The following is a 20,819-nucleotide window of genomic DNA, read 5'->3' on the forward strand; positions in this document are numbered from 1 at the left end:
TAGGAAGGTTGTTTAGGCTTTAGGCTTTAGGGATGGTAACTTAGGGACAGACTTATGAATTGGACATGGCCTATTACCCAGAAAGTATTGGTTGGGGCCTACGGCAACAGCAAAATAATGAGTGCCCTTGGGCTTCCGGTCCCAGCTGTGGAAGGGGGCAGAGCAATGAGTCAGTGTGAGGGAGCCGCAGCCATGTGTGTCTACAGTGCGTCACAACAGGGGCACAACATTACAAAAGGCCTACCTGAGTCGTGGAGAGATGCACAATCTCAATTCAGCGTCCAGAAGAGCTGTGTGTGATGTACGGTACCCCCAAGGACATCGGTATTGACCAAGGAACCCACATTACTGGCCTTGAAGTTCAGGAAAGGGCTGCTGGAAATGACCTGCACTGGTGTTTCCACCATCCTTACGGCCCTAATGCTGCTAGGCTACCCCAGAGAATGAGTGGGGTCATGTCAGCAACAAGTGAGATGGGAACCCCGCTCTCAACGTGTGGACACACCCCAGGGGCAATGGTCCCAGTGCCCATGCCATGTGAATCCAAAGGCTACTTGAAGGTCACGCCATTCAAGTTCAAGGCACACTGCCATTAGGACTACCCATTAGGACAACGCTTGCTTTTGTCCGGGCCACAGGATCTAACCCCAGGAGAACATATTATAAGCCAGCCCTGGGACTGGCATGTGAGTCCCTGGTGGTTTGGGTTTGCCACTTCATGGGGAATAGAACAGAAAGGGATTTATCTGTTAACTGCTCTACCAAAGACCAATAAGGTAATTAATCCAGGCCCCAGCTGGAGGAAGCCGCCATCATGTTAACACTGAGGGTCTCTTTAGGACTCAAAACAGGCTCTGGGGACTGCAGGTGAATAGGCGGGATGGTACTGCCTCCCAGAACAGAAGCCTCAGGCAGACGTGGCACTATCTCAGGATAGTGCTTGTATGGTGGTTAATGGTCATAATTTTCCCTGTCTTGTGCCTGGCAAGCATGCTTAGTCTGAGTGGAGGCAATAGTGGTGGCCTCGCTGGGAAATGAGCCTGCTTGCTGGGTCTATAGCAGGATGCCATTGTCGTCCTCCTCTGGACTTTCATGAAAACTTGAGCCTGTAACCAGCTGGCTCGAATGTTGGCCCACCTCTTAGGCTCTTGATCCTCTTTAGCTGCTGTTGTCTGTATTGCATTTGTGGTGTCTGGTTGCAGTGCCCCTGTACATACCTGAGCCCAGGGATATCACAGAAGAGGGGTGGACCAAGATTGTAAGGGTCGTGCAAGGTGTGCAGGGGTGGAGTGTACTGTTAAGCCATTCAGGATGGCTGTTCTCTTGCTCCCTGTTCGTCCCCTGCTTGACCAGGCCCTGCTTGACTAGGCCCTGCTTCAATCACATGACTATCCAATCCTCCTGATTACAGGGCTTCATCAGTAACTGCCTGCATGCTTGCCCCCACCCTGGTTTCCTTGGTAACTGATGAGCCCACCTAAAATCAATTTCTGCCCTGTCCCTCCCATCCATACATGGTAGCGTCCTTCTCCCCCAAGGAGCAAAATCTGCTGCCATGTCCTGCCTGCCATGGTGAGATGTCAGTCCAGGACATTTTGCTTCAGACATGTAAGATCTCCTGTCTACCAAACTATTGATGTCCCCATCACTGTATCCAGCCTCTTTCTTTGGTCTGAAGGCTGGGCAATCACAAGCTTTCAGGCTGGTGGGGTGTGGCCCAATAACTACCTAATCAAAATAAATAAAATGTAAAGTAAGAACATGAAGAATTTTTACACAATTAGAAAATGATGGAAAGACACATACTTATAAAACCTGATGACCTAGATAGACTCTAGCCTAAATAATGAATGAATGGAATAGTTCACAGAAACACGGACTTGCTTCTGGTGCCCTTGTTGACAACGACCTTTTAAAACAAGCCCCAGATTTTGTTTTAATTAATGGATTGAAGTTATTATGATTGTAACACTTACAACTTTTTTCACTTTTCTAATCCAGTGGAAGCTATATTCACTTCCTAAGGCTGCCACAATGAAGTAGCACAAACAGAATTGTGTTGTCTTGCAGTTCTGGAGGTTAGAAGTCCAAAACCAGAGACAGAGAGCCACGTGCCCCTGAAAACTGTAGGGACCTGCCTTGCTCCCCCCTAGCTTCTAGTCGTTTAGGATTAGTAGGCTTGCAACTGTTTTTTCTCCTCTTACAACTTTCAGTTTCAGTTTCTTTTACTAAGTAAAACTTATAAATTGGCTCCACCCTAAAGCAGTCCTAATCTGCTGCTTGACTCATTCTGCAGGAGTCACATCCTACAGTGATCATGGCCCTGAAGCAGGCTCCGGGCTCCAGACTTGGGCAGATCTGCATGCCGATCCTCATCTTCACAGTGCTGCTGCAGGCTTTTGGTATGGCCGTGTTTTACATGTATTTCAACAAAGAGCTGAAGCAGGTCAGTACAATGCAAACGCTCCCTGACAGGCGCTCTCAGCACCGTTTGGCTGACTGCCTCTGTTGGCTCCTCTGTGAAGACTTTACAGAGGAAGAGAAGCCTCTCTTTCTCTGCCCTGCCCGGGGACCCTAACTGCTAATGCCTGTCATTACTGAGAACTTTGCAAAAGTGAGTTAAAGGGATTATGTGCACAAAGTACAGTTGCAGAACTGGCTCCACCAGATTCTAGCAGATGCAGGAAATGAAACTGCTGAGGTAGTTTTGTCGTTAACAGTATGTTATAATATTAACTGCTGTCATTCCTGAGTGCTTTCTGCTTAACGTTTTAGAGTTCTTGACTCAAATTCTTGGGCAAGAGAGGAGCTGCCTCAGAGGAGGACTGCGTCTGCTTTTGCTTTCTGTGACACCTCTAGAAGCTAGCACAGAGCTCCCACACTTGTTGAGTGAGTAACCAACCTTCACAAATGTGGTTCTACTGGGACATAGGGTACAGTCAAGGCTTAACCCAAAGACGGGCTCTAAGTCACCTGTAATAATGCTGTGGTGTATTCCAAATGTTGCTAGTTGCAGTGGATTTTGAAAGCAAAATTACTGAAAATAAGCCAACTTCAGCTTTTGGCTTTCTATATAGTCCCTGGTACCTCAGCTGGTAAAGAATCCACCTGCAATGCAGGAGACCCTGGTTCGATTCCTGGGTCAGGAAGATCCCCTGGAGAAGGGACCGGCTATCATCTCATAGGGCTTCCCTGGTGGCTCAGATGGCAAACCATCTGCCTGCAATGTGGGAGACCTGGGTTCAATCCCTGGGTTGGGAAGATCCCCTAGAGGAGGACATGGCAACCTACTCCAGTATTCTTATCTGGAGAATCTCCATGGGCAGAGAAGCCTGGCAAGTTACAGTCCATGGGGTCACAGAGAGTCAAACATGACTGAGTGACTAAACACAGCACACACATACACATATATATTTAATGTATTTTTTATTGGCATGTAGTTGATTTACAATGTCAGTTTCTGCTGTATAGCAAAGTGAGTCAGTTATACATAACCACTCTTTTTTCAGATTCTTTTCCCATATAAGTGATTACAGAGTATTGAATAAAGTTCCCTGTTCTTTACTGATGTAAGTCATGCAATTATCTGTGTATGTGGTCAACTTTTTTTTTTTTTTAATTCTAAAAAACAGAAGCTTCAAAGCTTAACATCTTCCCACCTGCACACATTCTTTCTGATTATGTTTATATACTTGCAATGGCAGTTCAGCTGGTAAAGAATCCACCTGCAATGCAGGAGACCCCAGGTCGACTCCTGGGTCAGAAAAATCCCCTGGAAAAGGGATAGGCTACCCACTCCAGTATTCTTGGGCTTCCCTGGTGGCTCAGACAGTAAAGAATCCACCTGCAATGTGGTAGACCTGGGTTCAGTCCCTGGGTTGGGAAGATCTCCTGGAGGAGGGCATGGCAACCCACTCCAGTATTCTTGCCTGGAGAATCCCCACAGACAGAGGAGCCTGGTGGGCTATGGTCCATGGGATCACAAAGAGTCAGGCACAACTGAACAACTAAGCACAGAAATGTTTATATGTTTGTACACTTCTGTATAGATGCACAGAAGAATTTATTAAGAGTATCAAGAACAGGAGAATTGAGATATTGAGCAAATACTTTGTTTCAGAAGCTTTCAAAGTTTCATCCTCATAACAATTCTATAAAGTAAATATAATCATCCCATTTTATAGATGAGCAAACTAAGGCTCAGGGAAGTTAGATAAAAGGTAAAACCCAATTTTGAACCAAGGCATTAAATAGGTACTCTGCTGCTGCTGCTAAGTCACTTCAGTCGTGTCCAACTCTGTGTGACCCCATAGACGGCAGCCACCAGGCTCCCCCATCCCTGGGATTCTCCAGGTGAGAACACTGGAGTGGGTTGCCATTTCCTCAGTAAGTTGTAATTAGCATGGAGCAGTCTCTTGAAGTTGTCACCCTCTTCATCAGAAATTTTTGCAAGGGAAAATGAATTTGAATCTCTTTGAATGACTATGTAGGGTTTGGAAAAGCATATTCAACACAAGTATTAATTTCCTAAATCAGATCACAGGTTCTACTCTGGCAAGGGAAAATTTGCAGAAGATACAGTGGGTGAGGATTATAGGGAGTGTGGGTTGAGTAGGGCTAAGGGATGTTGGACTGAACCCTCACAATGAAGCCTCAAGACCAGTAAGCACAAACAATAAATATGGGCTTAACCTCTGAAGTCTATGTCTCTGAGAAAGTTTGACAAGGGCATTATCTATTGCTGTGTCATCATAGATGGCGAAGAAAAAGGAGGAGGAGCCCCTTATCCACTGGGCTCCATAAATGATCCTTTATGCTATTTGGGATTTGCAGAAACTGATTGTCAGAGACTAATGGCTGGGCAGCAGAGAGGGTCAGGACTGGCATCTTGAGGTCTCTGAGCCAGCCAGCCAGCAAAGGAGTCCACACAGCTGATCTCAAGCCCTGCCAAGGACTGGTTGTACCTGGCCTGGACAACCACAGTGTTTGTGATGGCATCACCAGCAGTTGAGTGGAATCCACTTCTCAGAACCAAGGGCTCCTGGAACAGGAGCGCCGGCACCCAGTGCCATAGCTGTCTCTCCTCCTAGAAGTGTCCGAATTAAAAAAAGCACATTTATCCCCTTGCCCCCAATATCCAGATGTGGTTAGCAAGAGAACAGTCCCAGCCACTGAAGTGCTGAAGAAAATTCCTTCTCAAAGTGTGAATGGGTGTGGAAAGGAAGTGGGGAGAGAGATTAAGCATCATTAATCATTCCTGGGATAGCCACAGCACCTGCTTGCCCGTGTGTCATTCACCTGTATTGGCCCAGGTGTGTGAAGGAAACTACCAAATAGGAAACTGGAGAAGGCGTGCAGGCTGGCTGTGGCTTTCTGTTGTTCAGAAACCAGTACATAAGCATAAAAATATCTAGGAGGAAAAATAAGCTGTGATCTCTAGATGATAGGATTATGGGTGCCCCTTTTTCCTTTTTATTTTTCTATATTTTATCAGTTTTCTACAATGAATGTTGTAAAACTATCTATACCATCCATATGACCGTCATACAGATCTAAAGAAAATGACATTTTTATATAGTCTTAAAAGTAAAGTACAAAAATAAATAAATAAAGTGAATCACTCAGTCGTGTTCGACTCTTTGCAACCCCATGGACTGTATAGTCCATGGAATTCTCCAGGCAAGAATACTGGAGTGGGTAGCCTTTCCCTTCTGCAAGGGATCTTCCCAACCCAGGGATCAAACTCAGGTCTCCCGAGTTGCAGGCGAATTCTCTACCATCTGAGGCACAAGTGAGCCCAAACCATATGCAAAATTGCCCACACCCAGGCTGATCTTAACCCTATAAAAAAGAGATCCTCCAAAGGTAACCTAGGAAGTAGAATGAGGGTGGATGAAGGAGGATATTACTTGTTTTACTTTTAGGAAAGTATTCTATAATTTTCTGTTTTTCAGGGTGTCTATGTATCCTCAACATCTTCAGGCTTCATTAAATCTGGGTTAACAGTGGAGTCATATTAGCTTGTCAGACTTCCTCCCATGTCTCCTTAGGACCTTAGTTTTCGAGGCAATCCTTCCCCACCTCCTGAAAATGTTTCTGGAAAATTTCCAGAGGATCTCCAGAGGCCAGCAGTTGGTCCTGATCTGGGCTGGCCTCTGGTCTCTTCCACCCTCTCAAATTCCAATTGACTTCACAGGGGCTGTCAGCTACCCTGACTGCCTGATCTCAGCACCTCTCAACTCTGCCCTGTCCCAGCCCTGACCCTGCCTCCTGGCACTTTCCAACTTCTATGATGTAAGAAGGCGAGTTGCTTTTTCCTTTCTGTGTCAGGCACATTGTTTTGTCCCAACAGGTTATGAAAGTTAGTTAAGCCTTTTTGTTCTTTTTTTAATCTTTTGGCTGCACTCCACAGCATGTGGGATCTCAGTTCCCCAACCAGGGATCAAAGCTGTACCTCTGCATTGGCAGCTGAGAGCCTCAACCACTGGACCACCAGGGAAATCCAGTTAAGCTTATTTATTCAGTTTCATCAAATCAGTACCTGACCAAGGAATACCTAGTCTTGTTGGACTGGACAATGTCTAATAAAACTATTCTTCTGGAACTTTCCTAAAGCCTTGCTACTAAATGCAGCTCTTTTCTCTGATCTTCCCTGCAGTTTGCTAAACATGCTCTTATATTTCTAAATTGAGTTCTTTCCTTGGAAAGGCTTTTAAGCCCCCACATAAATTGCAGATTACAGTTGAAGAACATGGAGGTGGGTAGGGACAAAGGAATGGTGCCTAATTTTATCTCCAGTCATAATTTAGGTGGCCCCCACCTGTCACCCCCGCTACATCTCCTAGGCAAATGTTTTACTCCTGTAATCTTAAAAAGGAAGAAAGAAAATAAGCATTTACTTAAAAGCAAATGAATGTTCTATGCCAGTGGGGAAGGAATTAAGTCAGGTTTGTCACTTCTACGCTTGAGAGACCTGATCAAATGTGCAAGGAGCATGTGGCTGATGGTACAGGCCCACATGACTCTCGCCAAAAGTTCTCATCAGTATTTAAGTCATTTTGATTTGGAATGAGGTTGTCTTTCTATAGAAGGAAGCAGATCATTCTTACGTTTGATCTTTCCTTCAAGCTTTGAAGTCCCCTTCATTCAGAGAACAGATAAAATGACTATTTTCCCACTTATTTCTCCAGAGAAAGGCATTTCAGTGGATTTGTATATGGAAATAATATCTGAATCCCAGTTGTTAAAAATGAAAACAGGAAAACAGACCCATCTGAACTTGCATGAACATCCTGTTTTTCTTCATGAGGTTAATCAGTTGTCATCCTGGAGTGTCCCAGATGGATTGGAGTGTATAAGCTGTGTGCGCACATGTGTATGTGTGTGTGTAACATCAAGTGCAAACTTAGCAGAAAATGATCTAGTCATTGTAAATGTTTACCCTCAATCAGAATGAGGGAGCCTTCAAATTGTATTTCAAGTCTCTGCGGGTAAATCCCTAACTGGTGTAAACTTTTAATGAGGCAAGATTCAAATATCTAATGGCAATGTAGTCCTGATTCTGCTATCCAGAGGAGCAGACATCACAACAATAGCTAGAATCTGCTAAGACAGTTGGACTATAAAGAAGGCCGAGTACCAACGAACTGATGCTTTCGAACTGTGGTGCTGGGGAAGACTGTTGAGAGTCCCCTGGGCAGCAAAGAGATCCAACCAGTCAATCCTAAAGGATATCAACCCTGAATATTCATTGGAAGGGCTGATGCTGAAGCTCCAATACTTTGACCACCTGATGTGAAAAGCTGATTCACTGGAAAAGATCCTGATGCTGGGAAGGATTGAGGGCAAAGAGAAGGGGGCGACAGAGCATAAGATGTTTGGATGGCATCACGGACTCAATGGACGTGAGTTTGACCAAACTCAGGGAGAGAGTAAAAGACAAGGAAGTCTGGCGTGCTGCAGTTGATGGGGTTGCAGGAGGGTGACACAACTTGGTGACTGAACAACAACAAAAACCACCGAGACAGTCAGAGCTAAGATCAAGAAATAGAACATTCAGCTCAGTTGTGTCCGACTCTTTGTGACCCCATGAATCGCAGCACGCCAGGCCTCCCTGTCCATCACCAACTCCCCGAGTTCACTCAGACTCACGTCCATCGAATCAGTGATGCCATCCAGCCATCTCATCCTCTGTCGTCCCCTTCTCCTCCTGTACCCAATCCCTCCCAGCATCAGAGTCTTTTCCAATGAGTCAACTCTTCGCATGAGGTGGCCAAAGCATTGGAGTTTCAGCTTTAGCATCATTCCTTCCAAAGAAATCCCAGGGCTGATCTCCTTCAGAATGGACTGGTTGGATCTCCTTGCAGTCCAAGGGACTCTCAAGAGTCTTCTCCAACACCACATTTCAAAAGCATCAATTCTTCGGAACTCAGCTTTCTTCACAGTCCAACTTTCACATCCATATATGACCACTGGAAAAACCATAGCCTTGACTAAACAGACCTTTGTTGACAAAGTAATGTCTCTGCTTTTGAATATGCTATCTAGGTTGGTCATAACTTTCCTTCCAAGGAGCAAGCGTCTTTTAATTTCCTGGCTGCAGTCACCATCTGCAGTGATTTTGGAGCCCAGAAAAATAAAGTCTGACACTGTTTCCCCATCTATTTCCCATGAAGTGATGGGACTGGATGCCATGATCTTCGTTTTCTGAATGTTGAGCTTTAAGCCAACTTTTCCACTCTCCACTTTCACTTTCATCAAGAGGCTTTTTAGTTCCTCTTCACTTTCTGCCATAAGGGTGGTGTCATCTGCATTACCTTTGCCCTAAAGTGTTTGATTAATTTGGGGGAGGATCCTGGAACGTAAACAGATTCCACTCCTACTTTGTACCTGCATGGGTTTCCAACTGTTGAGTGGGAGTCATACCATGTCAGAGCTGGAAGGGACCTCAGAGCTCACCACAGGGAACCAGCTTGAAATGCAAATGAAGAAGAGATTTTGAAGTGAAGAGGCAATTTGTTGAGCAACACACAGCTATCCAAAGGCAGGGGCCGCAAAGGCATTGTGACCCCAGATGTCTGGCTCACACCTGTTTCCTCTCTCCCACATTCAACTGCTTACCTTTATTCAAAGGATGGAAGACTGCGTGCTTACTTTTACTTCAGACAACGAGCTTATGCAAGGTACTAAGACTCCTCTGAACATGTCATCGGTTTCTGTTATTTTAACTTGTAAATGAGCAAAAAGAAAAAGCACTTGTGTGTAATACTGTGTTATATCCATCTAAACCCAGATGCAGAACAAATACTTCAAAAGTGGCTTGGCTTGCTTCTTGGAGGAAGATGACCGTTCCTGGGACTCCAGAGATGATGAGAGTATAATCAATCCCTGCTGGGAACTAAAGTCCCAACTCTATCTGTTTGTTAAAAAGGTAGGTGAACCACGGTGTCACTTTACCAGTGGGCATAGGAGATTCAGAGGAGAAAGAACATTTTACATCATGAAGTCTAGAGTCCTCATTTTGTAAAGGAGAAAGTTGAAACCCAGAGTGTTTAAGTGATTGTCCTCAAATTCACAGAACTAGGAAAAGGTGGGATCCACCCCACAGTGGGTCCTGATTGAAGCCTTCTCTAGAGTTTATTCCTCTCTTCCAGAGAGCTTCCTCATCTAGTCTAAATATTTTATCTTTTGTGGAAATGAGGAACGGACAGAACAACAGAGGGCACCCAGGGCAGGTGAAAGCGTAGCATAGGAGGGGAAAAGACTTCCCCATATTTCCAGGTACCATATATACAAACAGATCATTTTCCATAAATGTCCTTTATGGACATTCCACATGTTAGTAACATCTCCCCTAATCCTCAAACAGCTGTGAGGAAGGAATCATTATTATCTTCTTTTTTCTTTAAAAAAAAAAAAAAAGATATAGAAATTAAAATAGTCCATATCAGTTAAGTAACTTGAGAAAAGTTTCCCAGGGCTGATAATGAACAAATTTTAATCCAGTCCATCTGCTTATATTCTAACCATTCTGTTTTTTTGTTGTGTGCTTTTGATTTTGGCTGTGCCACATGGCATCTTATTGCTTGGGCATCTTTTTTTCCCTGTCCAGGGATTGAACCAGTGCCCCATGCTGTCAGAGGGCAGAGTCTTAACCACTGGACAACCAGGGAAGTCTCATTATAATTGTTCTTTTTTTCTGCCTACCACACTGTAAGAATTAGCCTTTTCCTTTTCCTGCTCCTCCTTTTTCCTTTCTGGCTCAGAAGGCCAGTGGCAGAGCTAATGTGCTGAGACCCTTGCTTCCCTTCCCACACATCAGTTTCCTTTGCCCCAGAGGAGCCCCAACCTGTTATCTGTGGTCAGGGCTTTTTTTTTTTTTTTTTTATAAATTTATTTATTTTAATTGGAGGTTAATTACTTTACAATATTGTATTGGTTTTGCCATACATCAACATGTCAGGGCTTTTGACAAAGGAAAATGCAGATATGGGGCTGGAGTACAGAGGAAGTTTCTGACAGTTATGTGATTAACAAGAGTGAAGGGAAAGGTGGGCAGGGACGGGCAGGAGGACTGAATAGAGAGGAGTTTAAAGCCGTGGGTGAGTCATGTCAGAGTGGGCTCATTGAACAGAAGGGCTCAAATTCATTCTTTGTTCCTGGTTTTCCCCACTGGTTAGCAAGTAGGGAAAGAAAATGATATGAGGTATTTAGTAAGAGATGAAAATTTGGTAAGATCTCTTTATGGTGAGAATGTCTCAGCCACATTCTCAGAAATGAGAGAATGACACGGTGCTAGCAGGTCACCACTGGATGGGCTGTGCATGTCTGTGGGTGTCATGAGAGAAAGGGAGTGTGCCTTACACCTTCAGTCTTGGGTCTGTCCAATAATTTAAAGCCCCTGGAATCTAACACACTCATACATTCAGAGACACACAATGCACTTGTACACATGCTTGCATGCAGACACGCCTCCCAGAAAGTGAGGTGACATGGCCATCACGTCTGTTAGCCACAAGGAAGTCTGGGCACGTTAGGCTGACCTAACTTGGAGAAAAATGACTCTTCCTTTCTGTGGTGTTCCAGGTATGGCATTTCAAAGACTTCATCCAGAAACAGAGGTCTCTCAGACAGAGGGCCATCCTTTCATCAATAGTAGGGACAGCTGACTCTGTATTTACCCCAGATCCCATCCTACCCCACATGCTCTTTGCTTGAACAACTTAAAGCTGCCTAAGTTGATATCTTAAATGCAGAAATTTCCTGTTAGACATCAGCAAGAAGAGCCATAGGCATTCAATAATCAATTTAAATGCTTAGGGAAATTAACAAGCTTTATTCAATACTATTTGCAGATGACTTTGAGAACCTTTGAGGAAATGATTCCTACAAATCCAGGTATTATTTTTTGTTGTTGTTTTAATTTTCTAGTGTCAACCTCCTGATAAGCTGAGTACTTCTCCATCCTCTTGCTCTCTACTCCCACCCAAACATCCCACCTCTGACTGATGCTCAGTAACTCAAGATGCTTGATTCTGTTTCCCTTTTGGCATTGGCATTTGAACCAAATCTGAGGCCCACCTCAGGTATGAACTTTATTTCCTGGAAATTTTATTCTTCCAATGTGGATTTACCTTTCATCTCAACTTCTTCCATTCTTTGCTTTTATCTTCTAATGTGGGTAGCTTTCTGGAGCATAGCTGGAAAAAAAAATAAGGGGTCCAAAGTTACCCATCTTCTCTGCTTCTGACCATGCCTAGGCTCTAAGCCTTTCTTTATGCAAAAATTTTGCTCCATCATCTCTCTCCCAACAATCCTTCTCCCCACCCAAAATCCTCATTCTGTAGTCCCCACACCTTTGCCATCTCCACTGACAGTCAGCCAACTGCTCTTAACCCACATCCCCTTTCAGTGGGTCTTTTAGAGAAGACCAAACTGGCTTCTCTGGTCCTCTGTCTGGCTTCTCCCATTCTTGGATTTTCACATCTCCTCATCCTCCATCCTCATCACCTCTTCAGAGAGAACTTCTCTGATCAGCTTTCTAAGAAAGTTTCCCCACATCCTGTTTTTCTGTCATACTTATTTTGTTAGTTTCCTTTGATAAGTACATGTGTATAAATCAAAGAAAAAATATATATATATTCTCTGTGTTCTGATTCCCGACTACATAAAAGATCTACAAAGACTGAAAACATGCCTATTTCTCTCACCTCGCTATATCTGGACTTACCTCTATATCTCAAGCCTAGTAGATTCTCTTTTATCCCCCAGTCCTTACCTGCACCAACTTTGGCGTGCATGTGTGTGTGTGTGTGTGTGTGTGTGTGTGTGTGTGTGTGTCTGCATGTTTTGACTGAGGTGAAATTCACATAACATATGATTAACCATCTTGAAGCATATGATTTGGTGACAATTAATGTATTCACAGTGTTGTCCCACCACCATCTCTGTTTACATACAAATTCTTAATACACATTTTGTTAATCAAGACATAAGTTAATGTAACTGATGAATTAAATTTGCTGCTTCTTCACATTCAGCTCACCATAACCACATTTTCCCCTACGAACAGTCATACAGGCCTCCATAAATGTACCAGACTTAAAGTCCTGGAGTACCCCATGCTGGCAGAGAAGAAACAGTGTTTTTAAAATAGATATTTGGTTAATGATGTATTCCTACTTTTCAGCTATCCTTTCCCATTACAATCAGCATCCTCATCCCTTGATAAACCCCACCATCCTTTATTAAATATGAAGGCAAGACCTGGTCCCAGAATCTAAGCATTCTTTCTGGTCATTTCCCCAAAGCCAAAGGCAGTAGCAGGAATGATGAACATGCCATCTCTTCTTTCTTTAAAATATTTGTTTATTTGGCTTCCTCGTATCTTAGTCATGGCACACGGAATCTTCATTGCATCATGTGGAATCTTTCCTTGCAGCACATGGACTCTCTAGTTGTGGTGCTCAGACTCAGCAGTTGTGACACATGGGCTTAGTTGCTTTATGGTATATAAATCCTAGTTCCCCAATCAGGGATCGAACTGCATCCCCTGCATTGCAAAGCAGATTCTCAACCACTGGACCTCCAGGGAAGTCCCTCCAACTCTTCTAATGAGGAACACCAGATCCATGGTTTATAGAAGATGCATGTACTACTTTCAGTTCTGGGAGAAAAATATTCTTTTTTATACTCATCCCAGTGTGGTGCAGAAATCACACACTTCTCAGTATACCTAAATGTATCCATGACACCCAAATATACATATTCATAGGCTTCTTGTCTGGGAGTTGTTTGCTATAGTCTGTAGGAAATTTCCTCTCTTCAGATTTTGCTCTTATATCTAGGCTTTCCTATATCCTTGCATTGACCTCAAATGCAAGATATTCGTAACTGGATTCCATTACGGAATGTTTTAAAGCAAAGTGTTAAAGTCTCAGAGCAGATGCCAGTCCAGTTTCGATGCACGATACTGGATGCTTGGGGCTAGTGCACTGGGACGACCTAGAGGGATGGTATGGGGAGGGAAGAGGGAGGAGGGTTCAGGAGGGGGAACACATGTATACCTGTGGCGGATTCATTTTGATATTTGGCAAAACTAATATAATTATGTAAAGTTTAAAAATAAAATAAAATTAAAAAAAAAAATAAAGTCTCAGAGCAGTCAAGACATTATGAATTATTTATCACTGGAGATTCAAAGTAAATGAACACACCAACTTTGAAAGCTGAGCATTCTGAGAGTAACGTAATTGACCCTACATCCCCAAGCTGTGTTGAGTCTTCAATATAGTACAAATACCCACTATCCTGAATAAGTAACAATACCAGATAGATAAAGTCTTCTTCCTATTTCTTTCTCCCCTATGGAATTTTGTCACCTCATTTCAGTTTCCTCTGCTACTAGTCTAGACGGAGGCTTCCTATTCTCAGACCTTGATCAATTACAATTGTCTGCTAACTCACCAATCTCTAGCCCTCTCAATTTCTAGCATCAGACCTTACTATGAGTTAGTTTAGCCTAAAGCACAACACATATCTTTTTGCTTCCCTGATTAAAACTGTTTAAAGTCTTCTCATGTCTGTAAAATCCAAATCTCTTAGCTTAACATTCAAATCCTCTATAGTTTAACTCCTCATTCAAGCCTGAAACTGAACTCCTCCGATGCCTGTGTCCCAGGAATGCTGTGTGCATCTTGTCTTGGGGACACTGTTCTAGATCTCTGTGAACGCCCTTCTCCCATTGTTGTGGACTTTAAGCCTCTCCACCCTTTTCATTTCAGATAATTGTCCTGCACCTCAAATACTTTCTTGCTTTCATTTGTTTATAGCTATTTCTCTGTGTTCCTAGAAGAGTGCCTGGCATAGACATAATGGGCACTTTGGTTTGCTAGAGTAAGTGAATGAAGGGACCTTAGTCCAAAACTTCCCCTGACTCAGCTTTCCAACAAATAGGAATCTTTCATCATCCTTCCTTTCTATTTCACATGGGTCAATTTTCACTTTCTAATTTGTATCTTCCCTAAACACTTTAAGTCCCTTGAAGGCTCAGATTATACTATCACTGATTAATCTTTGAATCCCCCATGGAAGCACTGCCTTGTCCATGGACATATTTATTTGGTGAAACCATACAATTGATCTTAACAACCAATGTAAGCCTCCTGAGAAGTTTTAGCTGATTTTTAAAAGAGTAATTTGTTGAATTTGTGGTCATTTAGTCTGCTCTAGAGTACTTCAGATGGTGGTCAGTAAATGTGATTTGTTTATTGTGATCTAGTGAATCAATGATTTATATGTTCATATACTGATTATCATGACCATTATGTCATTCCATATACCTTTTGGGATGTGAGAGAAGTGACTGCTACTGCTGCTGCTGCTAAGTCACTTCAGTCATGTCCGACTCTATGTGACCCCATAGACGTCAGCCCACCAGGCTCTCCTGCCCCTGGGATTCTCCAGGCAAGAACACTGGAGTGGGTTGCCATTTCCTTCTCCAATGCATGAAAGTGAAACAGTGAAAGTGAAGTCGCTCAGTCATGTCCGACTCTTAGCGACCCCATGGACTGTAGCCCACCAGGCTCTTCCATCCATGGGATTTTCCAGGCAAGAGTACTGGAGTGGGGTGCCATTGCCTTCTCCAAGAGAAGTGACTGCTGGATATCAATTTGTGGCATCTATGGACATGTAAACCGTGGAATCCTGTGGCCACAAAGAAAGTTGAGCCATAAACCCCATCTGAGATAGTGAATGATGTTTTGTAATTGCTCTTCCTTTAGAGTAGATAGTAGCTAGCAAAGAGGAAAAAATAATTGAAATGATGAGAATTGGTATCAGTCTTTTTCTACAAACAGCTCAAAGTGGACAGTTGCCAGTACCTGGTTATTTGTGCACTTTTAATGCCTCAGCAGGAGTATTATATGTCCACGGTTTGGTTACTATTGTTGTTTAGTAAAAGTGTCAGAATCTTCACTTTGTTATATTCTAGTAGAACCTTAACCCTGAGATGCCAATAAATTATGGCTAATGATACTCCCTATTCCTCCTATCTAAAGTACTTTGTGAATTAAACATAGGCTGAAGTAGACTACTCATAATACTAAAATGTAGGTTGGTTTTATGGAAACCCATATAATCAACTTTGGGAGCCCAGTGTGTTTGCTATGCTTGATTGACAAGTGCTGTGCACAGCAATGTATTTGTGAAGTAGCTTGACAAGTGCTGATGATTCTTTGTTACTTCTCTTTTAGAAAAGCAATATAATCCTTACCTAGAGAGAGAAAAGGGTCCTAAGAGGGTAGCTGCTCATATAACTGGAAGCAATCGGAAAAAAAGTACGTTGCCAGTTCCAGGTAAGAGAAATTATTAATATATGGTTTAAAGGAAAGGAAGGGAAGAATTTGTTCTAAATAATTTATTTTTGTATCTGAAATGTTAATATGGCTATCTACAAAATGGCCAGTAGTAATCAAGTCTCAGATTGACTCTTTTCAGAAGCAAGATTATAAGATGAGTAGCTTAGTTACTGCCCGGCACAACTGGCCTCAGGAAAATTCTGAAATGAGAGAACTTAGGGTTTCCCATGCCCTCATTTTTGCTTTTCTTATTTTTAAAAGTAATTTCTCACTCTTTCATCAAATCTTTCTCCTCTGCAAAGGTTCTAAATCAGTGATCTACTTTTCCAGTGAGTTACCAAACCCTCCCAGTGACATTTGCATTAGGTTGAACCACAAAAAGAAAAAATGGCCAATATTTGACCACTTTGCACTTATGGAAATGTCAGTTTCATATAATTTAACCAAATAGGTTAATTTATTTTCAAATAGTTAACCAATTATGTTAAGCCTAATTTTAACTGGAGAACAGGTGTTCATGTATTGCTGAAGTTAGTGTGTGAGTCTTGTAATCTAAACACCCCATGGGAATCCCAGCTCCTCCTTACCAAGTTTTTCATTTTGAGGAAATTACTTAACTCAATCAAGTTTCATTTTTTTTCTCTCTCTTTTTTTTTAAAAAAGATTTTTTTGATATGGACCATTCTTAATGTCTTTAATGAATTTGTTACAATATCACTTCTGTTTAATGTTGTGGTTTTTTGGCCAAGAGACATGTGGGATCTTAGCTCTCCAACCAGGGATGGAATCCAAACGCCCTGACTTGGAAGGCAAAGTCTTAACCACTGGACCACCAGGGAAGTCCCAAGCTTCATTTTCTTCACATAAAAGATAACGTTTAACTCACAAAATAGTGAAGATGAATGCAAAATGCTAGTGCATTGTAAGCACTCAGTAAGTAGTGCTTTTATTATTGTGAGAGATTTTGCCCTAGGTTAAAGGTATTTCAGGCATCAGTTAATGAATGAAAAGTTTGTTGGTTTTTTTTGTTGGCTTGTTGGCTTTTGTCTGGTTTTACTCTGAGCGGTTGCCTTCATGGTATTCCTGAACTGGTATTTTTGGAGGTAATTTATGTGTTCTGCCTATTTGTGAGATTGTTATTTCACTATTCCTATTTACAGTTCATCAGATAATATGGTGGTAGTTTTAAACTCTTGAAAAACTAAAATTTGCACCAATCATAGAGATGAGCCCAAAGTTTAAAGGAATATCCTATCTCAGTAAGGCCCATCTTCATTCAAAAATCTTCAGGATTTAAAGATCCAAAGATCTGAAGATCTTTAAATCTGGGCATTTTTGCCAAACCCTATACCTTGCCTTATTGGACTTGAGATGCCTCCTGCTTGGAAGGTGATTTTGACACTGGGTTACTGAGAAAGACCAAGGAAGAATCCAAAAAGACCTAAAAGAGTAGCAGGAATTTATGAGCTCTAGGCTTGAGGAACAGATATGTTTCTTTTGGTTTCCTTCTACATTGTCAATCTGAGCTCACCAGCACAGGAAAGGAGGTAGGGGTTCTGGACAGAAATTCTTCCCAGGAGTAGACGGCTACCCTAATGAACCATTCCCATGGTACCATTCAGAGCTGACTGTGACGGTCGAGGCACAGCAAAATAGGGGACTTCAAACAGGTCACAGTGGCATGGGCGCCTTCAGATTTCTATATGATTAAAATTTAGACTCCTTGGAAGATTGAGGGAGCGTGAAGTTTTAAATTGACTTCCCTGGTGGCTCAGATGGTAAAGCGTCTTCCTACAATGCGGGACAGTTCCAACCAAAGCGTTGTCTAGCCACAGTTATCGGGAAACTCCTTGCTTTACTACAAGTTAATTTTATTTTTCTCCAAACTTCATCCCAGGCTCCAAGAATGAAAAAGCTGTGGGCCATAAAATAAATTCCTGGGAGTCATCAAGAAAAGGACATTCGTTCTTGAATAATTTGTACTTAAGGAATGGAGAGCTGGTTATCCTTCAAACAGGATTTTATTACATCTATTCCCAAACATACTTTCGATTTCAGGAACCTGAGGAAGTTTTGGGAACTGTTTCAACAGAAGAGAACAGAAAAAAAATCAAACAAATGGTACAATATATTTACAAATACACAAACTATCCTGACCCTATACTGCTGATGAAAAGTGCTAGAAATAGTTGTTGGTCTAAAGATTCAGAATATGGACTCTATTCCATCTATCAAGGAGGAATATTTGAGCTTAAGGAAAATGATCGAATTTTTGTCTCTGTAACTAATGAACGATTGGTTGACCTGGACCAAGAAGCCAGTTTTTTCGGAGCCTTTTTAATTGGCTAAATAATCTATAAAGAAAAAACAGTACCCCCAGTTTGACCCTTCACTTTTCAGAGTACTTCAAAACCAAGGTGAAAGTAAGGCAGCCTTAGCAGAGCAACTTCAACCAAGAGATCTACAACACAAGCTTTTTTGGTATCCTGGATCCTTTACCACTTAGCTACCTGGGAAGCCCTCACTGGGGCTTTCCACCTTACCACCAGAAATCTAGCTCAATATCAGAAAAACAAACAACCCAATAAAAAATTAGGCCAAGGACCTAAACAGACATTTCTCCAAAGAAGACACAAAGATAGCTGCTGGGAGCCAGCGTGAGGAACTCTGCCCATGGCAAAGGTCATTAGGAAGGAGGCTCAGCATACACAAAGGCTGAATCGGCATACGCAAAGGCGGGATCAAGCCTCAGGAGTCCCCCTGGAAATTCTCAAGCTGCTGCTGCTAAGTCGCTTCAGTCGTGTCCAACTCTGTGCGACCCCATAGATGGAAGCCCACCAGGCTCCCCCGTCCCTGGGATTCTCCAGGTAAGAACGCTGGAGTGGGTTGCCATTTCCTTCTTCAATGCATGAAAGTGAAAAGTGAGAGTGAAGTCGCTTAGTCGTGTCTGACTCTTAGCAACCCCATGGACTACAGCCCACCAGGCTCCTCCATCCATGGGATTTTCCAGGCAAGAGTACTGGAGTGGGATGCCGTTGCCTTCTGTGAAGCAACTACCTTTCAATAAAAAATCAATTATTTTTGTTCCTTTTTCAATAAAAATTAGTAAAATATGTAGTTTTTATGTATTTTGTACTTAACATTTTATAGTAACAAGATTAGTAACAATGGAGAAAAGAACTTCTAATGTCTTTTTCATGATATCTTTTATCTAACATGTCTTACAGAAGAAAGAAAGAAACTGCTCATTTTTGTACAATGTGATTAAAATATTATCAGTCCTTTCCTTTATGGTTAATGCCTTTGTTACAGATTGAATTGTGTCCCAACAAAGGATAATGTCAATGTCCTACTCCCCAGTACTTCAGAAATGTGATCTTATTTGGAAATAAGTTTGTTGCAGATATAATTAGTAAAGATGAGGTCATAGTGGAATAGGTTGGGTCCTTCACAGAATGTGACTCATTATTTAAAGAAGGAGATTTAGTCAAAGAAAGACCCACAGGAAGAAGTCCTCACGGCAGCAGAGGCAGAAATTGAAGTGATGAAGCTGCAAACAAGGAACCCCAAGGATTGACAGTCCTCATCAGAAGCTCAAGAAACAAGAGAAGATTCCACTCAGAGCCTCAGAAATCTGCTGACACCTTGATTTTAGACTCCTGGCCTCCAGAATTGTAAGAGAACAACTTTCTGATGTTGAAAACCATCTGGTCTGCGACACTTTGGTTCAGCAGCCCTAGAAAGCTTATACAGCTTGCCATACCATGTTGAGGAAATCTTTTTTTACTGATGTCACACAGATATTACCATTGATTTTTTTTTCTGAAGTCTTGAAGTTTAGTCTTTCATAGTTTGATAGTAGGATTCAACAATAATTTAATTCATGAATGATGAAGGGATATAATTTTATCTTTTACCATATCAGTGACCAATTGTCTAACACTGTTCAGTGGCTAGCCCACTCTTTCCCCATTGATTTTAATGTCTAACATCATACACCCAGCTCCCAGGGGGTCTGTTTCTGTGTTCACTTCCCACCCTCCCCCCAACCCTGCATTGGATTGGTTGTCGGTTCTTGCACCCATTCCATCCATTTTCTAAAAATTGTGGTAAAATATAGGTAACTTAAAATTTAACATTTAACCATTTTTGAACATAGATTTCAGTAGCATTAAATACATTCACATTGTTGCACGACCTTCGGCACTATTCATGTCCAGAACATTTCATTATCCCAAGCTAAAACTTTGTAACCATTAAGCAATAACTCTTCATTTCCCTTCCTCCAGGCCCTGGTAATCACCATACTATCTTTATGAATTTGACTGTCTTAGGTAGCTCATGTAAGTAGAATTATGCAGTATTTGTTCTTTTATGTTTGACTTATTTGATGTAGCATAATATCTTCAAAGTTTAATCCATGTTGATGCATATGTCATAATTTCTTTTATTTTTTTGTAGTTTTCTATATATAGGTCTTTAGTTTCTTTAGGTAGATATATTCCTAAGTATTTTATTCTTTTCGTTGCAATGGTGAATGGAATTGTTTCCTTAATTTCTCTTTCTGTTTTCTCATTATTAGTGTATAGGAATGCAAGGGATTTCTGTGTGTTGATTTTATATCCTGCAACTTTACTATAATCATTGATTAGTTCTAGTAATTTTCTGGTGGAGTCTTTAGGGTTTTCTATGTAGAGGATCATGTCATCTGCAAATAGTGAGAGTTTTACTTCTTCTTTTCCAATTTGGATTCCTTTTATTTCTTTTTCTGCTCTGATTGCTGTGGCCAAAACTTCCAAAACTATGTTGAATAGTAATGGTGAAAGTGGGCACCCTGGTCTTGTTCCTGACTTTAGAGGAAATGCTTTCAGTTTTTCACCATTGAGGATAATGTTTGCTGTGGGTTTGTCATATATAGCTTTTATTATGTTGAGGTATGTTCCTTCTATTCCTGCTTTCTGG

The 20,819-nt window shown here is 41.9% G+C and overlaps 1 protein-coding gene across 4 annotated transcripts; it reads left to right on the forward strand.

The window, feature by feature from the left end:
* The first annotated feature begins 2,253 nt into the window (after positions 1-2,253).
* TNFSF10 (TNF superfamily member 10) lies at positions 2,254-20,305 on the forward strand. 4 transcript variants are annotated; one of them, XM_027540935.1, is made up of 6 exons: positions 2,354-2,446; positions 2,776-2,889; positions 9,293-9,430; positions 11,355-11,397; positions 15,753-15,854; positions 17,755-18,489. In XM_027540935.1, exons 3-6 carry the CDS (start codon positions 9,293-9,295, stop codon positions 18,204-18,206), a joined length of 735 nt encoding a protein of 244 aa, XP_027396736.1. In that variant the 5' UTR covers positions 2,354-2,446; positions 2,776-2,889; the 3' UTR covers positions 18,207-18,489. The 4 variants fall into 4 exon arrangements, with proteins under 4 accessions (XP_027396745.1, XP_027396730.1, XP_027396719.1 ...); XM_027540929.1 differs by lacking the exon at positions 2,776-2,889 and having other exon boundaries at positions 2,258-2,446; positions 15,753-15,836; XM_027540918.1 differs by lacking the exon at positions 2,776-2,889 and having other exon boundaries at positions 2,261-2,446; positions 17,755-20,305.
* Positions 20,306-20,819: the final 514 nt, after the last annotated feature.

Source organism: Bos indicus x Bos taurus, chromosome 1 (assembly GCF_003369695.1).
Source record: "Bos indicus x Bos taurus breed Angus x Brahman F1 hybrid chromosome 1, Bos_hybrid_MaternalHap_v2.0, whole genome shotgun sequence".
Taxonomy (NCBI): domain Eukaryota; kingdom Metazoa; phylum Chordata; class Mammalia; order Artiodactyla; family Bovidae; genus Bos; species Bos indicus x Bos taurus.

What these genes read in the sequence shown, in the direction of transcription:
- TNFSF10 (XM_027540918.1), top strand. Translation starts at nt 2,318, where the DNA reads ATGGCCCTGAAGCAGGCTCCGGGCTCCAGACTTGGGCAGATCTGCATG. An exon ending in TCTATCTGTTTGTTAAAAAG is followed by an intron (nt 9,431 to 11,354) that starts GTAGGTGAACCA and finishes TACTATTTGCAG; the next exon opens with ATGACTTTGAGAACCTTTGA. An exon ending in AATGATTCCTACAAATCCAG is followed by an intron (nt 11,398 to 15,752) that starts GTATTATTTTTT and finishes CTTCTCTTTTAG; the next exon opens with AAAAGCAATATAATCCTTAC.